The sequence below is a fragment of the Ailuropoda melanoleuca genome, chromosome 6 (assembly GCF_002007445.2).
Source record: "Ailuropoda melanoleuca isolate Jingjing chromosome 6, ASM200744v2, whole genome shotgun sequence".
Classification (NCBI taxonomy): Eukaryota; Metazoa; Chordata; class Mammalia; order Carnivora; family Ursidae; genus Ailuropoda; species Ailuropoda melanoleuca.
The window spans coordinates 110,083,526-110,098,372 of NC_048223.1; the positions used below are offsets into that span (position 1 = coordinate 110,083,526).

General features: G+C 50.0%; 1 protein-coding gene across 2 annotated transcripts in view; it reads left to right on the forward strand.

Annotated features, from left to right (window-relative positions):
• The first annotated feature begins 359 nt into the window (after positions 1-359).
• The window catches only part of MXI1 (MAX interactor 1, dimerization protein), a 79,736-nt gene continuing 65,248 nt past the window's right edge, over positions 360-14,847 (forward strand). Inside the window, exon 1 of one of the 2 annotated variants that reach the window (XM_034663270.1) lies at positions 360-867. In XM_034663270.1, coding sequence (XP_034519161.1) covers positions 606-867 — 262 coding nt within the window. In that variant the 5' untranslated portion in view covers positions 360-605. Of the gene's footprint in view, positions 868-7,226; positions 7,509-14,847 lie in introns of those variants that run through there. The other variant, XM_034663271.1, reaches the window with a different exon arrangement.

The following is a 14,847-nucleotide window of genomic DNA, read 5'->3' on the forward strand; positions in this document are numbered from 1 at the left end:
CTTCAGGTTACATGTGATGGGGTTTTTCGGACTGGGTTTTAAAAAAAAAAAAAAGTAGCAGCTACCATTTAGGGGGTACCCACTCACTATGTGCGAGGCACTATGCTGGACCGTTTACGAGGTCTTATTTTTATGTGAAGAAAAAAAATAGCTTACTAGTTTGTTTTTATGCAGGTCCACTCAGAGGCATCGAGTATTCTTTCCATTTGTGTTGAAATACAGCGCTCTACTCTGAGGTAAGATTTGGGAAGAGGCGGGGAAGGGTGCGGGGATGGGCAGAGGGCGGTCCCTGCCTCTCTTGTCTCCACCTTTTATTTTGACCGGTCCGATGGCGGCAGGCTCGCACTAGGACCCAGGCGCCAGAGCGCCTCCGTCTGTCCTGTAGGTTCATTCAATCTCCCAAACACACAGACCCACTGCGAGACCGACACACACTCACACACACTCACACACACAACTGCACGCAGCGAGGCTCGGGAAGTCAGGTCGCCTCCTCGCCTCGGCGCCTCCTCCGCTCCAGCCCGTCGGGTCTCCTCTGGGGACCGGAGCTCGGCCGGGCAGCGCAGCCCCGAAAGAGGACGAGCTCGGCGGACCCCGGTTCCTCCATGGGCAAACGCGGGCGGCCGCGCAAGGAGGCGCGCTGTGAGGGCGCGGGGCTGGCCCCCGCCGCGCCCCCGACAGTGGCCGCGCCCCAGCCCCCGGCCCAGCCCGAGGAGCCCGCGGGGGCCAAGCTCAGGTGCCCCTTCTCGGACATTTTCAACACCAGCGAGAACTCGATGGAGAAGCACATCAACACTTTTCTGCAGAACGTGCAGATTCTGCTCGAGGCCGCCAGCTACCTGGAGCAGATCGAGAAAGAAAACAAAAGTAAGTTTAGGGGCCCCAGCTCCTCCTCGGCGCCCGGCTCTTTCTTCCTCAACCACTTGGGCGACCCCTGTCGCCTGCTCGGCCCGCGCCCCCCTCCCCCAAACACACACATCCAGCCCTCGGCAGCAAAGCCGATGACACCGGAGAAAGGACACGCACGCACAAAGCTGCTAAAGATGTAACAAAGACGAGTTGGGGGGGGCGAGGGGGGCCTGTCGGTGCGTCCGTCTGTCGGTCTCCCGGTGGCTGGGAGGACGGCCGGGTGGACAAGCGGGGGAGTGTTGTTTGCTGACAACTGAGCCCAGAGCTCATCTCTTCGAGGTCGCCTTTCTTCCTTCTCTCCCCCCCCCCCAGCCTTCTCGGGCAGACAAGTGTTGTTTTTCTGTCGCTCGTTCCTGGGTGGGGTAGGGATTAGAAGCCGAAAGTTGGAAATCGTAGGCAGAGCTCAGCGGTTCGAGAAAAAACACACACAGAGACACACACGACAACAATAATAACAACAGCCACAGCAACCAAACAGCCCTCCGCGGCGTGGGCTTGGTCTGGCTGGCTCGCCTCTGCTTCTCCCTCCTGTCTCCTGTGCTTTTTCCTCCCCTCTCGCAGCAAGGCTCAGGCCATCGCGTCCACGGATACAGTCCCCCAGCACCTCTGTTACCCTGGGGTGCCGCCCCCCCCCAAACAGGCCGGCTGGGCCAGGCAGCGCCAGCAGCTCGCCCCGGACCCGCCGTCCTGCGCCCGGGAAACTTGGCGAGGGGGACACAGCTAAAAGGAAACTTTGGGATCTCGCAGGAAACAATAGTTGGGGAAGAAGGTGTGGGCTGTTGTGTGTGGTTTCTTTATTTTCCGGGAGACGACTTACGAGAGAGCGCGCCTGGCGAGGAAGGCAAAAGCCTGCCTTGTGGATTTCTGCCGTCCCCCCCTCCCCTCCCGCCTCGCTGATTCAGGTGGAGAGCGATGTTTGGTGGTGGTGGTGGTGTGCTGGGAGCCCCACCCCGGCCTGGCCTCCTTTTTGTATTTGTTTGTTTCATTTTTGCCCCTGCCTGCTGGGTCCCCCAGTCCTCCCAGGCAGTAGACTCAGTGTCCTAACGGGGGCACGCGTGTGCGGCGTCTCCAGCACGGTCCTCACAAATAAGAGCTGCGAGAAGGGGGAAGGGGTCGAGACAGATAAACCGATTTACTGGAGAAAACCAGGCTGTTTAATCTGTCCGAACAAGTAGGAAGATCAATGAGCCGGGGGGGGGGGGAAAGGAGGGTCCGATTGCAACGTGTCAGATCTTGCAACCTCCTCCCCCCAAAACACAACAGTCCTCAAACACAAAAACACCTTAGCTGACCAACACCCCAGGCCGCCAGGGTGAAAGTAACCGTGTGTTGCCAGCGCAATTGTGCAGTGGGTTAAGGCAAAAACAAGGATTTGTGTTGGGAGGACGGTTGTGTGTGTTCTTTTCTTTCTCTTCTCTCCTGTTTTCTCGGAGTGCCAGGGCTGCGAGAAAGGCGCATCGCTGGCTCTGTAGCCGAATCAGTTTGCGATTATTCATGGGGGGGGGGGAGAGGTGCATTTGTCAGGAGGGTAGTTTCTGAAAAGCCAGAGCTGGTGGGGAGCTGGGTGAAGACGTGGTTTTGTTTGGTGTGTTTGCTTTTGTTGGAGGGGGGAGGGGCGCGATTTCTTTAGCTACCCCTCACCCCCGCCCGGGGTTCTCCGGAGTCTGTCCCGTGGTGCCGACTCTACCGGGGGGTGCACCCAAAGAGGGCACCTTGGCAGTGTGTGGCAAACCTGCCCCCCCTCCCCAGCATGGTGTACCAAGGAGGCGGCTGGAGCTTCCACCGCGTCCCGCCCCCGCTTCGCACCCGCAGACAATCAGAGACCTCCCCCCCCTTGCCGCCTCCCCCGCGCCGTCCCCCGCTGCCCTGGCGGCCGCCACCTCCTAGTTTACCCCGTGCCGGGGCTCCGGCGTGGCCACCAGTCACGTAAGCAGAGGGCCGGGCGCGCCGGGCCGGGCTACCCCTCACGGGGCGGGCCAGTGGCAGCAGAGCGGGGCTCCTGTGGCGGAGGAAGCCAGGGGGCTTTCTCCCGGTCTCTCTCCCGAGCGTTCGCGCTGCAAGCCCCGCAGCCCCCGAGAGGGGTTCGGGAACCTCAGCGCCCCAGTCAAAGTCAACTTCGTGTGCGTAATCAGCCCCTCGGCCCCACTGCCCCCCCCCTCCGGCCGGCTCCCCGCGGGAGTATTTTTAGCTCTCTTGCCTCTGTTTGCCGCCGCTGTTTGGCTCTGCATGACGTGATGCCAACAGCCCCCAGATTTCTCTGAGAGCGTGGGGCGCTGCGCCTTGCCCGGCTTCGCTGCCGGGACCCGGCTCCAGGCCCTCGCCCCCTCCCCAACAGCCCTCGCAGGCGAGGGTGACCTCCAGCAAACTACGGGGACCATCGCCGGGCCCTCTATTATGCCCCTTGCAAACAGAAGCGGCCCACGGGGGCTGCTTTATCCTCCCCACTTTCGGTCCCCCTCCCCGCCGGGTCTGGGTTTCCTGGTACGGAAAACGGCGGGCCCTACATCTGCCTCATTTTATTGGGGGCGCTTCTTCGCTCTGGCGGCGCTCGCCGTTGTTTTCTGCTCGCTGCACACAATGCCCGCGCGTCACGGCGGTCCGCGTGTGCACAGCAATAACGCGAGTTGGGGGGCGGGTCGTGCGTGCGCCGGGCTCGGGCACTGCGGGTCGCTCCGCGCGCGCGGGGCTTGTTTTGCTTCAGAGCCCCGCTTTCCGAAACGCTTACATCATTCAGTGTTGGGGGAGGGAGGGGGATCTGGGCGTTCTGATAGGACTCCAGCATTTCTCAGGTCCCTGGTTTTCGGAAGGAAGCAGGGATCTTAGTTGTTTAATAATTATTATTATGGGGGGGGCCAAGCTTTGTTTGTTGGACAAGTGGTTTTTGTTTTTTGTTTTCTTTTTAGGTCACTACTGAAAAGGGCATTGCTGGCCGGCTCAGGTGCACAACCTCCCCGCCTTCATTTCAGCCAGTTCGCCTGTAATCACTTGATCTCAGTTTCTCCGCCTCCTCCTCCTCCCCCTCCCAGCTAGAGACACATGGTTTCCACATGGAGACAAACTTCTTTCCTCTGACTGGACTTGACCTAGCTGCGTGGTTCAGCCTATCGTCAGCTTCAGCTTTCTCTGACGTCACGCGTTGCTGAGGCCAGAGACTGGTGGGTGGGGCGAGGAGGCAAGCCAGGAAATCTCTGGGAGCTGTAGTGTGGCCAGCTGGTACAATCCCTTCTTAAAGGGACGCTCTTCTCCCCTGAGACGGGTGGCAGCCTTGATTCTCCATTTCGGGTTCTGTGAGACCTTCCCGAAATGCACCAGTAGGCCCTGGTCACGAGTTCACACGTTTCGTTTTTACTGTTGTTTGCAAAGTACTTACTTGGCAGGAGCTTGCCTTATTTTCCATTGTTGCCAGAACTGCTTCTCATTGCCTCTTTGAGGTTTCCGTAGTAGGAGTGCTCACCAAGCTGTGGCCACAGTGTTGAATTATTCCCAGTAGATATGGTGAGTCTCCTCAGGGGGAGGGTGGTCAAATTAAGTCACCCAGTATTGACCGTCTGCTCTGTGCAAAGCAAGGATTCCCAAGGAATGAAGATACATTTTCCTGACGTTCCAACTGATGTGAATCCTTAAGGATCTCAACTTGAAGGTCTCTAGAAATATTAATCATGGAGACTAGGACCGGTTATCACAAAATCAGAAGTTATATGTAAATCACATCTGGCATCATCTCCTATATCCATTTGGGGTCCAGTGAAGCAGTGGCAACTTAGGACTGACTGATAATTAGAAAAATATTTATTTCCTGTTTTGGAAAAGGTTAAAACTGAAAGGGAAAAAGAACCAGACTCACGCTGCTCAGAGGGCAAGTAGAAGCTACTGTAACAGGTAATGTCCAGAGGATAGAAATGGGCTTCTCAGTGTCTGGGGAAGGTCGCTTTGGGGGCAACGCTTAACACAGAAAAGAATGATTACATGGGAGTAGAAGGCATGGATTCCTCTCTGGAGTAGATAATCTGGGTTTGAGGGTGAGGAGCTTTCCTAGGGGCATGGACAGGCCAAGGAGCAGCTTCGTCCTCCTGATGCAGGAAGCTGCTGGGTTGTGGTGTCGTTCGGACCCACCCTGCCTTCCTCGCTTAATCTCCTTTGCTCCCGTCCAGCAGGTCCACCAGCAAAGCACGCTCCGCAGTCATGACTCCATGCTTGACTCAGACTCTTCCCTCTGTTAGAATGGCTTCATTCTTATTCCTCTGGGGTTATCTGTATCTTACTCACCCTTCAAGACCTAGGTCAGTTCCCACCTCCTCTAGGAAGCCTCCTCTGGCTATTTCTTAATTCAGGGTAGTTGAGAGACTGAAAGCTTTCCAAGTTATCCAGAGCAGGGCCCACATTCCTCCTTTGCTGCTTACTGGCTTTGTGACTTTGGGTACAAGTTACCCAAACCTCTTTAAGGTTCCGTTTCTTTTTTATAAATTGAGGATAACAATAGAACCAGCCTAGCATCATTGCTGAACAACTAAATGAGGTACTCCACTTAAAGTCCCTGGAATATAGTAGGTGCTCAATAAATAGCCTCTTCTCTGAGCTTTGATAATCCATAACAATGCAATCTTCTACTTGTTTCCTGTGTATTAGCTTTATCCTCCCAGGGAGATGATTAGCATTGTAAGGGAAAAGATCACCTATAGTATTTCAGTATATGCCACCATTGCATAAAGCATACCATTGGGCATACAGAAGACACTTAATATACATTCTTTGATTGATTGGGTTTGTCACTTACTGGCTATGGCAGTGATCAGGTTTGAAGGCCAGGGGACACAGTAAAGACTTTCTGGGGACTTGGGGGAGATTTGGAAATGCTGATCTCTTCCAAGGAAAGAGGGTCTCCCGTAATCAACACAGACTGCCCTTGGCCTGTAAAGACCAGGGGCTGCACAGAGATGGTAGGTCAGGCCTGGAGAGTTGAAAGTGCCCACTGCCATCTGCTGTGACCTGGAAAATGAATCAGTTACTAGCTTGGCTAGCAGGGGACTAGGGCAGCGTTGCTAAAATCAAGGGCTTTGACGGCAACTAATGTTCAAGCAGGTCGCATTTCTACATAGCAGGCATCTTATGAGTCATTCGTTCATTCCACATCTATGTATTGAGCATCTACTATGTGCCCTTGCTTTTCCCTGAAAACTCTGTGGTTGATTTACAGTGGGGGTGGAGTGGGATCTTTGGTTTTTGGGTCTTTGTGTAAAGAACATTCTTAAATCGGGTCTTTATTTTCACTGCATCCTAAATTATGTTTCTGAGATTCAGCTTTTTCCCCCCAGTTTTAAATATGATTTCTGCCCACTGGTAAATGCCAGAAGTAGACGCTGAGGATATTGTTGTGGCTTTCAGAGTCCCAGAGCTCCCAGGCACTAGGCACCCCGCGGAGGGGACCCAAGGGACCTTTAGAAAATCGGAGAAGTCGAATTGAGCCTTTCCTGGTTTGAGGGGAAAAAGGAGGTCCCGTCAGTTCCAAGGCAAAACAATAGCTGCTCATTGAACCTCCCTCGCTGATAGAAACACTCTCCCATTGACACACCCCAAAATGGGGATTTTTATCTGAGGATGGCTGGGCAAGTCTGGAGGGAAAACTGAAGGAAATGAAGAGGGCTGCCTGTTGCAGCAGCAACTAATTGCATGATATAATTTCAGTACTGGTTACCATTTTTGAGCACAGACTATATACCAAGTATGGGGCTAAATGTGCATTATTTCCTCCAATCTTCACAACAACCCCATGATGTGTGCAATTTTATTACCCCATTTTATGGAGGGGGTAACCAAGGTGCAGGGATGTTGAGTAACTTGCCCAAAGGTCATATGGTTTTGGTAAGTGGCAGAGCTGAGTTTTGAACCTAGGCCTCTGATTCCAGAATGAGCCTGCAGTCTTAACCATGTATGCATGTACACATTTTCCAGCCAAGGAATGAAGTCCAGAGAGGTAAAATGACTTGCTCAAGGTCACCCAGCAACCCAAAGCAGAGCTGGTATTTGAAACACTCTGTTGATTGTTGAAGGTCTTCCTGTACACACCCTGCTTAGAAAAGGCTTAGAAGTGAGTCCGAGGACAGAAGAGCCAACCAGAGACGTGTTTTTTTTGTTTTTTTTTTTTCCAGACTTGTTCAACTCTCCTGGCCCTAACTCAAGTTTAGGCTCCTAGGAAACACCACCCCCTCCTGCTGCCTTTCCCAAGTCTGTCCTCTGGGCACATCAGAGGACTTGGGCTGTTGCTATGGTACTGGGGCCAACAGCAGGTTCATCAAAAGCCGGGTCTTTTGCCTTTAAAAAAAAGCCCGGCCCTGCAGAAACTAATTGGCCACAAAGATTTGCATCAGTCATCGTGGCTTGTTCTGTTTTAGATCCCCCCTGCCTCCTTACCCCATCCCCTCCTCCCTACCGCCACCACTTTCTATAAATACAGTTGGATAAATATTGATTTAAACTGGGTTTCTGGAGGAGAAGCACATAGCTGCCCTGGCCTGGTCTTCACTTTGATACCACCAGTATGCCAGGCCTGACACACCTAACCCCCCGACAGCTCTGGCTTCCAAATGACCCGTTTGGGGAAGGTGAGTTGTGGTTTTGTGGCTTTTGAGTTAAAAGGGAGAGAGAGAAAGAGGACAAAAAGGACTGAAAAAGCAACAACCCAGCAAGAAATGGGAATCTTCTTGCAAAATGAAGAAAGCAGTTTTCAGCAGGCAGAAATCAGAGGGTAGGGGGGTGGCGGGCATGTATTGCAGTCTGGCCTTCCGACACATTCTCTTGTCTCTCCCATTCTTCCTTCCACTCTATTTTGGGTTTTGTTTTTAAAGGAGGCAGGTAGTAAGACAGAGTATCAGGGCTAGAAGGGGCCCCAGAGGTCACAGAGCATCCATCACCCTCACTGTATAGATAGGGAGGCTGAGGCCCAGAGAGGGACAGTGGCTTGCTCAAGATACACAGCAGAGGCAGAACCAGACTCTTCTGGGCTTCTGGCCTGGTGTGAGACTGGATTACAAGCAGAGCCCCAAATTGGGCTTTTGTTTTACAGGTCAGGTGCTTATAAAGTCAGCAATTCTCAAACCTGGTTTACTGATCCTAGGGTGTGTCCAGTTATTGCAAAGGTCATTGCAACATTCTCAATAGTCTTTCAAAATGAAGCTAATTTGAATTTGCCATTTAGAAAAAAATATTTTCTTTTACACTGGGGCTGGGGGAAGTAGGAGGAGCCCAAAGGCAGTGACAGTGACAGGATGGCTACCCAAACCTTATCTGAGGAGGAGAAATACAAGTCTTCCAGAGGGGCCTCCTCTGGGAGTGGTGGGGGGAGCTCTGGGCCCACACTGGAGAGAGGCTTCAATTCCACAGGGACGGACACCTGCTCTCTGGCTCCTCTGCTACTAAGGGGAAGTAATTGTCTCTGATATCATTGTCCCTGAGTGGCCTGGCTGGAGGTGTTAAAGCTGTCAACAGCTGACTTGATCTCTCTGGCCAAAAATAAGGGGAATTTGCCTCCATCCTCCAGAGCTTGAGGCTTCTTTGCTTCCTCATCTTGGCTGAGTTGTGTTAGGCCCCTTGCTTGTGAAATATTTTGAAAGTTCAGGTGACCCTTGCTTTGAGCAATAAATGTCCAGGAAATATATATCTGTAAATAGGATCCCTTTCTTAAAAATTTAGAATGGAGAACCTCTCTTTAAAAGGCCCTTGTGGCAAATTCTTTTATAATCTGTGGAACTATGTTACTTGTCAGGGATTCTCCCTAAATTTGTTCTGTGAATTTCTTCATTCATTCGTTCATTCATTTGACTGCTATTTAAGGAGCACAGACTGCTGCTTTATGTCAGGCACTGTGCTAGTCCTGGAGCTACAGTCCCTGTCTTCACGTGCGGAGTGCACACTCTGTGTCAGCGCCAGGTTTTAGACATTCACTTGTCTTAAAGTGAACCCCAACAATATAGAATTGCATCTGACTTGGACTTCGTGTCTTTGGTTGTAGCCATCATTACAGATGGGACAAAAATTTATCTTAGGCTCCCTAAAAGGAACAGTCCCTCCCCTCCCTGCACCCCCTACCCCCACCCCTGTGTTTAAAATCTTTTGTGTTTGTCTTTGTAATTTTTACAGTTCTGACTTTTTTTTTTCTTTCTTCTGCCTGAGCTTAGGAAGCTAAGTACCCTGCAAGCAGCCTTGTAAATAAACACATTCCACTCTCAGCTCTTTACAGATTGGGGCATTCTGTACTTGGAGGATTGTCCATACCAGTGTTCCTACCAAGTCCACTCTCCCATATAACATGCCCTTGGCCACATACCTCTTATATCCAACTTCAGCATCTGCTAAGGAAATTTAAACACAGCAAAATTAGAAAGATAAACATAGTGTCGTGGGGGAGACTGGGAAAGTCAAACTAAAGCCAATAAAAAGGGATTTGGATTACCTACTATTTGAGATATTTTACTCTTGTGTCTTTATGGCCATTAGCAAGAATACTTGAATAAAGATGATTTGGGATAATTTTAATACTGTTGTATTAAAATGGAGAGCCTGCCCAGGGCTGCTCTGTCTGTGGCCATGGGTGACAGGTGGGAGTTGGGGTGGCCTCTGTTTTTCTTTCTACAGGGGCCCAGAACTGCCTTATGGCATCCCTGTCTTAATCTCCCTCTTCCTTCACCACACCTGACCTCCCATACCATATTTCTTGACTCCTAAGACTCTGAGTGCCTTGCATACAACCTTCTCTCATTCTTTTCATCTGCTGTAAAATTTAGCTCAATTCAACAGAGAATTTCTAAAACCAGCCAAGCACTGTGCTTGGTGCTTTCAAAGTGCAGGCAGTATTGTCTCCAGTTCCAGCTCATATTCCAGTACAAATGACAGACAAATAGAGACCAATAAATAATTCTTGCCTGTCTCCTAGGAGTCTGATAACCTGTCCCCAAGGGGACTGCTGACGAGTGCAATGTTGTCTCTGTTTTCCAAAGGCATAGCGATAATGGCCCCCTTTACTGAGCAGTTACTATGTACCAGCACAATGTTAAGTGCTCTGTATTAAATCCTCACAACCATCCAATAGTTGGGTGCTAGAATTATCTTCTTTTGTAAATGAGGATAGCCTCAGTCTTAGCAAGGCTGACTAAATTCCCCAAAGCCACATGCTAACAGAGAGTGGAGCTGACTCAAACCTAGGTTTTTCTTTCTTCTTAGGAGAAGTTAGACCTCAAGGGGCAAGAGGCAAGAGATGGAATCTGGAATGTTTGAAGTCCAAGCTGAGGGTCCCCTTGGGGATGCCTCCCTGGAGTGACTTCCTTTACTTCCCACAGAGAGAAGGCAGCCCAAACCTTTCAGGGCTCTTTGGGTATTGACACTAAAGTCAGATTAGGGCCCTTTTTCTGAAAGGCAATGGTTTAGGGTGTTGCTTCTTGCATGTGCAGTATTACCTTGCCCAGCACCCCCTGGGGAACTCACCCAACCAGTAGGGCTCCTGTGGTTCTGCACACTAGGGTGTCAGGGGTGTGAATCCACACCCTATCAGCCTGTACTAGGCTTCCTGAAGGTGTTCGAGCTTGTAGGGCAACTGGTCTGGCCCTGCTTGGAGCCAAGGGCTTCTGCCAGAGAAGCTGGAGGGGAGAAGCACGTGTGAGCTGCAGAGATGAGCTATAGACCCTGGCTGCCACTGTGACAGTGTGGGCCAGCTGGTTCCGTCAAGCAGCGTAGGTCCAACCTCTTCCTCTCCTCAGTGGAGATCGAGGAAACAAGAGTGATCTTAAATATAACTGGGTTCATGACACATGCTTGTTTCAAACCTTTCAATAATTTCTTTCCTAACTCACCCTTACTATCGAGAGTCAGCGTGGTCCTAAGATGGGCAGCCTTGGCATCTGCTGGGAGCTTGTCGGAAATGGGACTCCCAGGCCTTGCCCCAGACCTGCTGAATCTGAGTCTGTATTTGATCACAATTTCCAGGTGATTTGTGTGCTCATTAAAGTCTGAGAAGCCGGCCTAGACAGCCCTTGTGATTGCCCTGGTCCTTGTATCTACCCGAAGCCACCCCACATTTATTATTTATCCTTTATCCTAACTATCACAATTTACTATGATTTTGCTTGCTTGTCATCAGTGTGTCAGGCTAGAATACAAGTTCCTTGAGCCCTGGGCTCATTAAGTAGTTTCATTCATTATTCTATCTTCAGCATCTAGCTTAGTGCCCAACACATAACAGATGCTTAAGGAATATCTGTTGAATGAATGATGAGTTCTCTTTTTAACCTTCCGACCTAGTGTTTCTCAACAAGGGAGCTACTGGTGAGATAGTTCTTCTTGTGCGGGTTAGTCCAGAATACTGCAAGAACGTAACATCCTTGCTTCCTACTCAGTAAATGACAGCAGAACCCCCCAGTCATTGTGACACTCAAGAAAAGACACTCCTACCTATTTCCAAAGCTTCCCGGGGGATGGTATTACCCCTGGTTGAGACTATTGCCCTAACCAGTTTTGTTTGGCCATCTGATTCAACATACCTTGATGTATGCTGTGGGGTCCCAGAATTAGAAAATCTAAGTTTGAATCTGGTTGTTACCTATGTGACATTGGGCAAATCTCTTAACCTTTCCGGGCCTCATCTGCGAAACAGGGAATCTCAGAGGTGTGCTGAGGAGTCATGAACTGACTGTATGAGCAGCACCGTGTACATAGTTGGCTCTCATTACGTGGAAGCTAGTGCACAAATGGACGCCTATTGTTCTAAGCTCTCTGGGGAATCCCAGACTCCTAGAATCAGAATGCTGGGCCTGGAAGAGATGGCAAGATCACTCATGTCCTAGAGCAGGCAAGGTCCTGGTGTTTTTATTCTAAATGGTGCACCCGAGGCAGAGAACTCAGCCCCAAGGCAGCAGGCTGGTGTGTGACTCAGGAGTGTCCACGGCCTGGCTGGGCCTAAGAGTGACTTCCACAAGCTTCTGCTGCCTGGAAGGGAGTGGTGATGCCAGTGGGTGGGGGAGGGCAGCTCTAGCCAGGCTCCTGGAAGGGGAGGGAGGGTTACCCAGGACTGTGGCAAGAATGTGGGGCATCCTCTTAGCAGCAGGGAAGGCCTCTGGCAATTTTTTTTTTTAAGGCTTTAAAATCAAGTTGCATCTACCTTTGAAAGAACAGATCATTGCATCTAAAACCTGATACGTGCAGCAAAAGATATATATGGTATATTCTTGCTTTTGAATATAGATGCAAATGCTCTAAGGAAAATATTAATTCACGGAATGAGCAATGTTTCAAAAGAATAACATACCATGGCTGAGTGGGCTATAGGCCAGGGTTGGCTGAAAGTCACAAAATCTACCAGTATAAATGATTATAACCACAAATTAAAGGAGAATAATAAGGGAGTAAAGCAACAAATGATGAAATGTCATTTGAAAAAAGTATTCAGGAGGCATTCCTGCTGAAGGAAACTATTTCCATACAATAAAGATTATTTACCTGTGGTGGTCTTTTAATTTTAGTGGTGTAATGCAGTCAGGCCCCTGACTCGTGATCATCACCAGCAAGGGAGTTGATTCTGAGGCCACCCTTTCCTTAGAGAAGAATGAACCTTAAACAGAAAACAAAAGCAGGCTTTGGATCCCTTTAGAATGTAACCTGATATTCAATTCAAAGGTTTGGGGCCCCATGAATTTAAAAAATCAGAAATAAATTTATTTATTTATTTATTTATTTATTTATTTATTTATTTATTTATTTATTTTTAAGACCACGAATCAACAAGAAAAAGAATTCCGGAGATGGGTAGAGAGCACAGGATCAGAGTCTGTGGGCCTGAATTCTAATCCTTGCTTGCTGGGTTTGACAGTGGCTATGTGGCCTTCGGTAAGTTACCATACCTCTCTGGCCCACAGTTTTTTCATCTGGAAAATGGAAAATGGAGACTGGATTGAGGAATAAGCTTAATGATACAAACTTCTATGAAATAAACCATGAAATGTTATTGGGGGGGCATTAACGTGGCCTGTCCCTAGCAAAGTCCTTTTCCAGAATCCAAAATACCTCATCAGTTGCCCCCCCAAGTGGGATGCATGCTCCAGGGGCAGCAAGTGTCTTAGATGTGCATATTAACTGAGTCCTGCAATGCAGATTTCTTCTTGGATCCAAGTTAATGCAAAAAAGAAGGGAAAGGACATTCGAGAAATTAACACATCCATTATAATCACCAAAATAGGCTGCTGTAATAAGGGCCATTTAATAAAATTGTAAGAAGCCCTTTTCTAAGGGGGGAAGAGCTAGGCCAGGATGGAAGTCAAGTGCAGCTGTTTGAGCCTCTGCCAGTGGCCTGATCTCACCAGAAAACTGAAGTTAAAAAACAACAAACTTCCAGATGCAGCGATCTCAGATGAACACTGCCTCCCCCTGCCGTTTCCTCCCGCCCCCACGTCCTTTTCTCTGTCTCCCCAGCGCAGGCACCTGGGTCGCTCGGTGCTTTTCCGTGTGGTTGGGATGTCAGCCGGCAGCCCTGGCGACTGGAGCCCTGGGAGGCAGCAGCTACCTCTCGGGTTTAGGATTACGTCATCCTTTCTAGACCCAAATTTATCTCGGCTGCACGCAGACCCGCAGCTCTGAGCTGCCGCTGACTTGAGGAGAGCTTACGCATGAAGTTTAGGCAAGGCTGACTCACTGGGCAGAAGGAAAGGTTTTCTGCTGCTCTTCACGTTTTTGGGCCCTGAGGGGAGAGGCGGGAAGGAGGCTGCAGTTGTCGTTTTGGGGTGGAGGATGGAAAGATGTGTAACTGTTAAGGTTCTCCTTTAGAAGCTCCGGACTCACCCTTCCTCCCTCTTCCGCCTTCATTACTTGAAAACCCCCATCCTTAAAGATAATTGCAGAAAACAGTGCCCTGCACGGAAAGCATTTTGCACTTTCAGGGAAGTTCTCTTAAGCACCAGGTGTTACCAATTCAGTGACTTTGGACTTGTAACTTAACCTCATGGTCCCTTCCCCTGTTTCCATCTCTCCTGTCTGCAGAAAAGATGTATTACACACCAGTCTCCTCCATTGTTCATGAATCTGGAATAAGTCGTTTGAAAATTTGCATCAAGTAAACTGTGACAGAAAGGACGCCTAAGAATGGAGAGCTTTGCCTGCTTGCTCCAGAGGGCAGATCGTCCCCATCTGGGCTGTGTTTGTTAGAGGCCTGGGGGATTCAGGGGGACTTTTTCCATCTTCAAATGAGGCTCCCCTGAGAGAGTACTTTAGGGAGAGGACAGAACCAGGGACTGTGGGTAAGATTCCAGGTCCTTTGGTCAGAAGACTTTGGAAGCCTTGCTTTTCCTCAGCTTCTCCATATGCATTTGTAGGGCAAACTGGATTCATTTGAGCAAAAGAAAGGCCACAGCTGCCCCTGGATTCCTCCAGGCTCGGACTGGCGCTGAAGGATGGTTTGTGAGGAACATTCCTTTCCTGAGGCTAGAGCCCCAAGCTTTGTGCTGTGGGAGGCCCTTGTGGCCAATGTCAAAGCAAGAACTCTAGGAGTCAGCCAGAGCAGGGAGAAGGAAATGGCACCTTCAGTTGCTGTGAGAAAAGACCAGACTATTCCTGTACATAAACCTGCCCTTAACACTGCCCACTGCCCTCCATCACCATCACCTCTGCTATTCTTCAACATACACAGGTGGCATTTTTGGTGACTCCCACCCTACTTTCCATTTCCTCCTCTCCCTCTTGGCCATAGCTCTAAAAGAAGGGCTGGTTAATTCATCTGGCGGTCAATTGTGAAAGGTCAGGCACGTGCACGGAGCATCCTGCTTTCTCTTAATAACCTGCTAGGGCTTATGATCTATAGATTTTTTTTTAAAGATTTTATTTATTTATTCGACAGAGATAGAGACAGCCAGCGAGAGAGGGAACACAAGCAGGGGGAGTGGGAGAGGAAGAAGCAGGCTCCTAGCA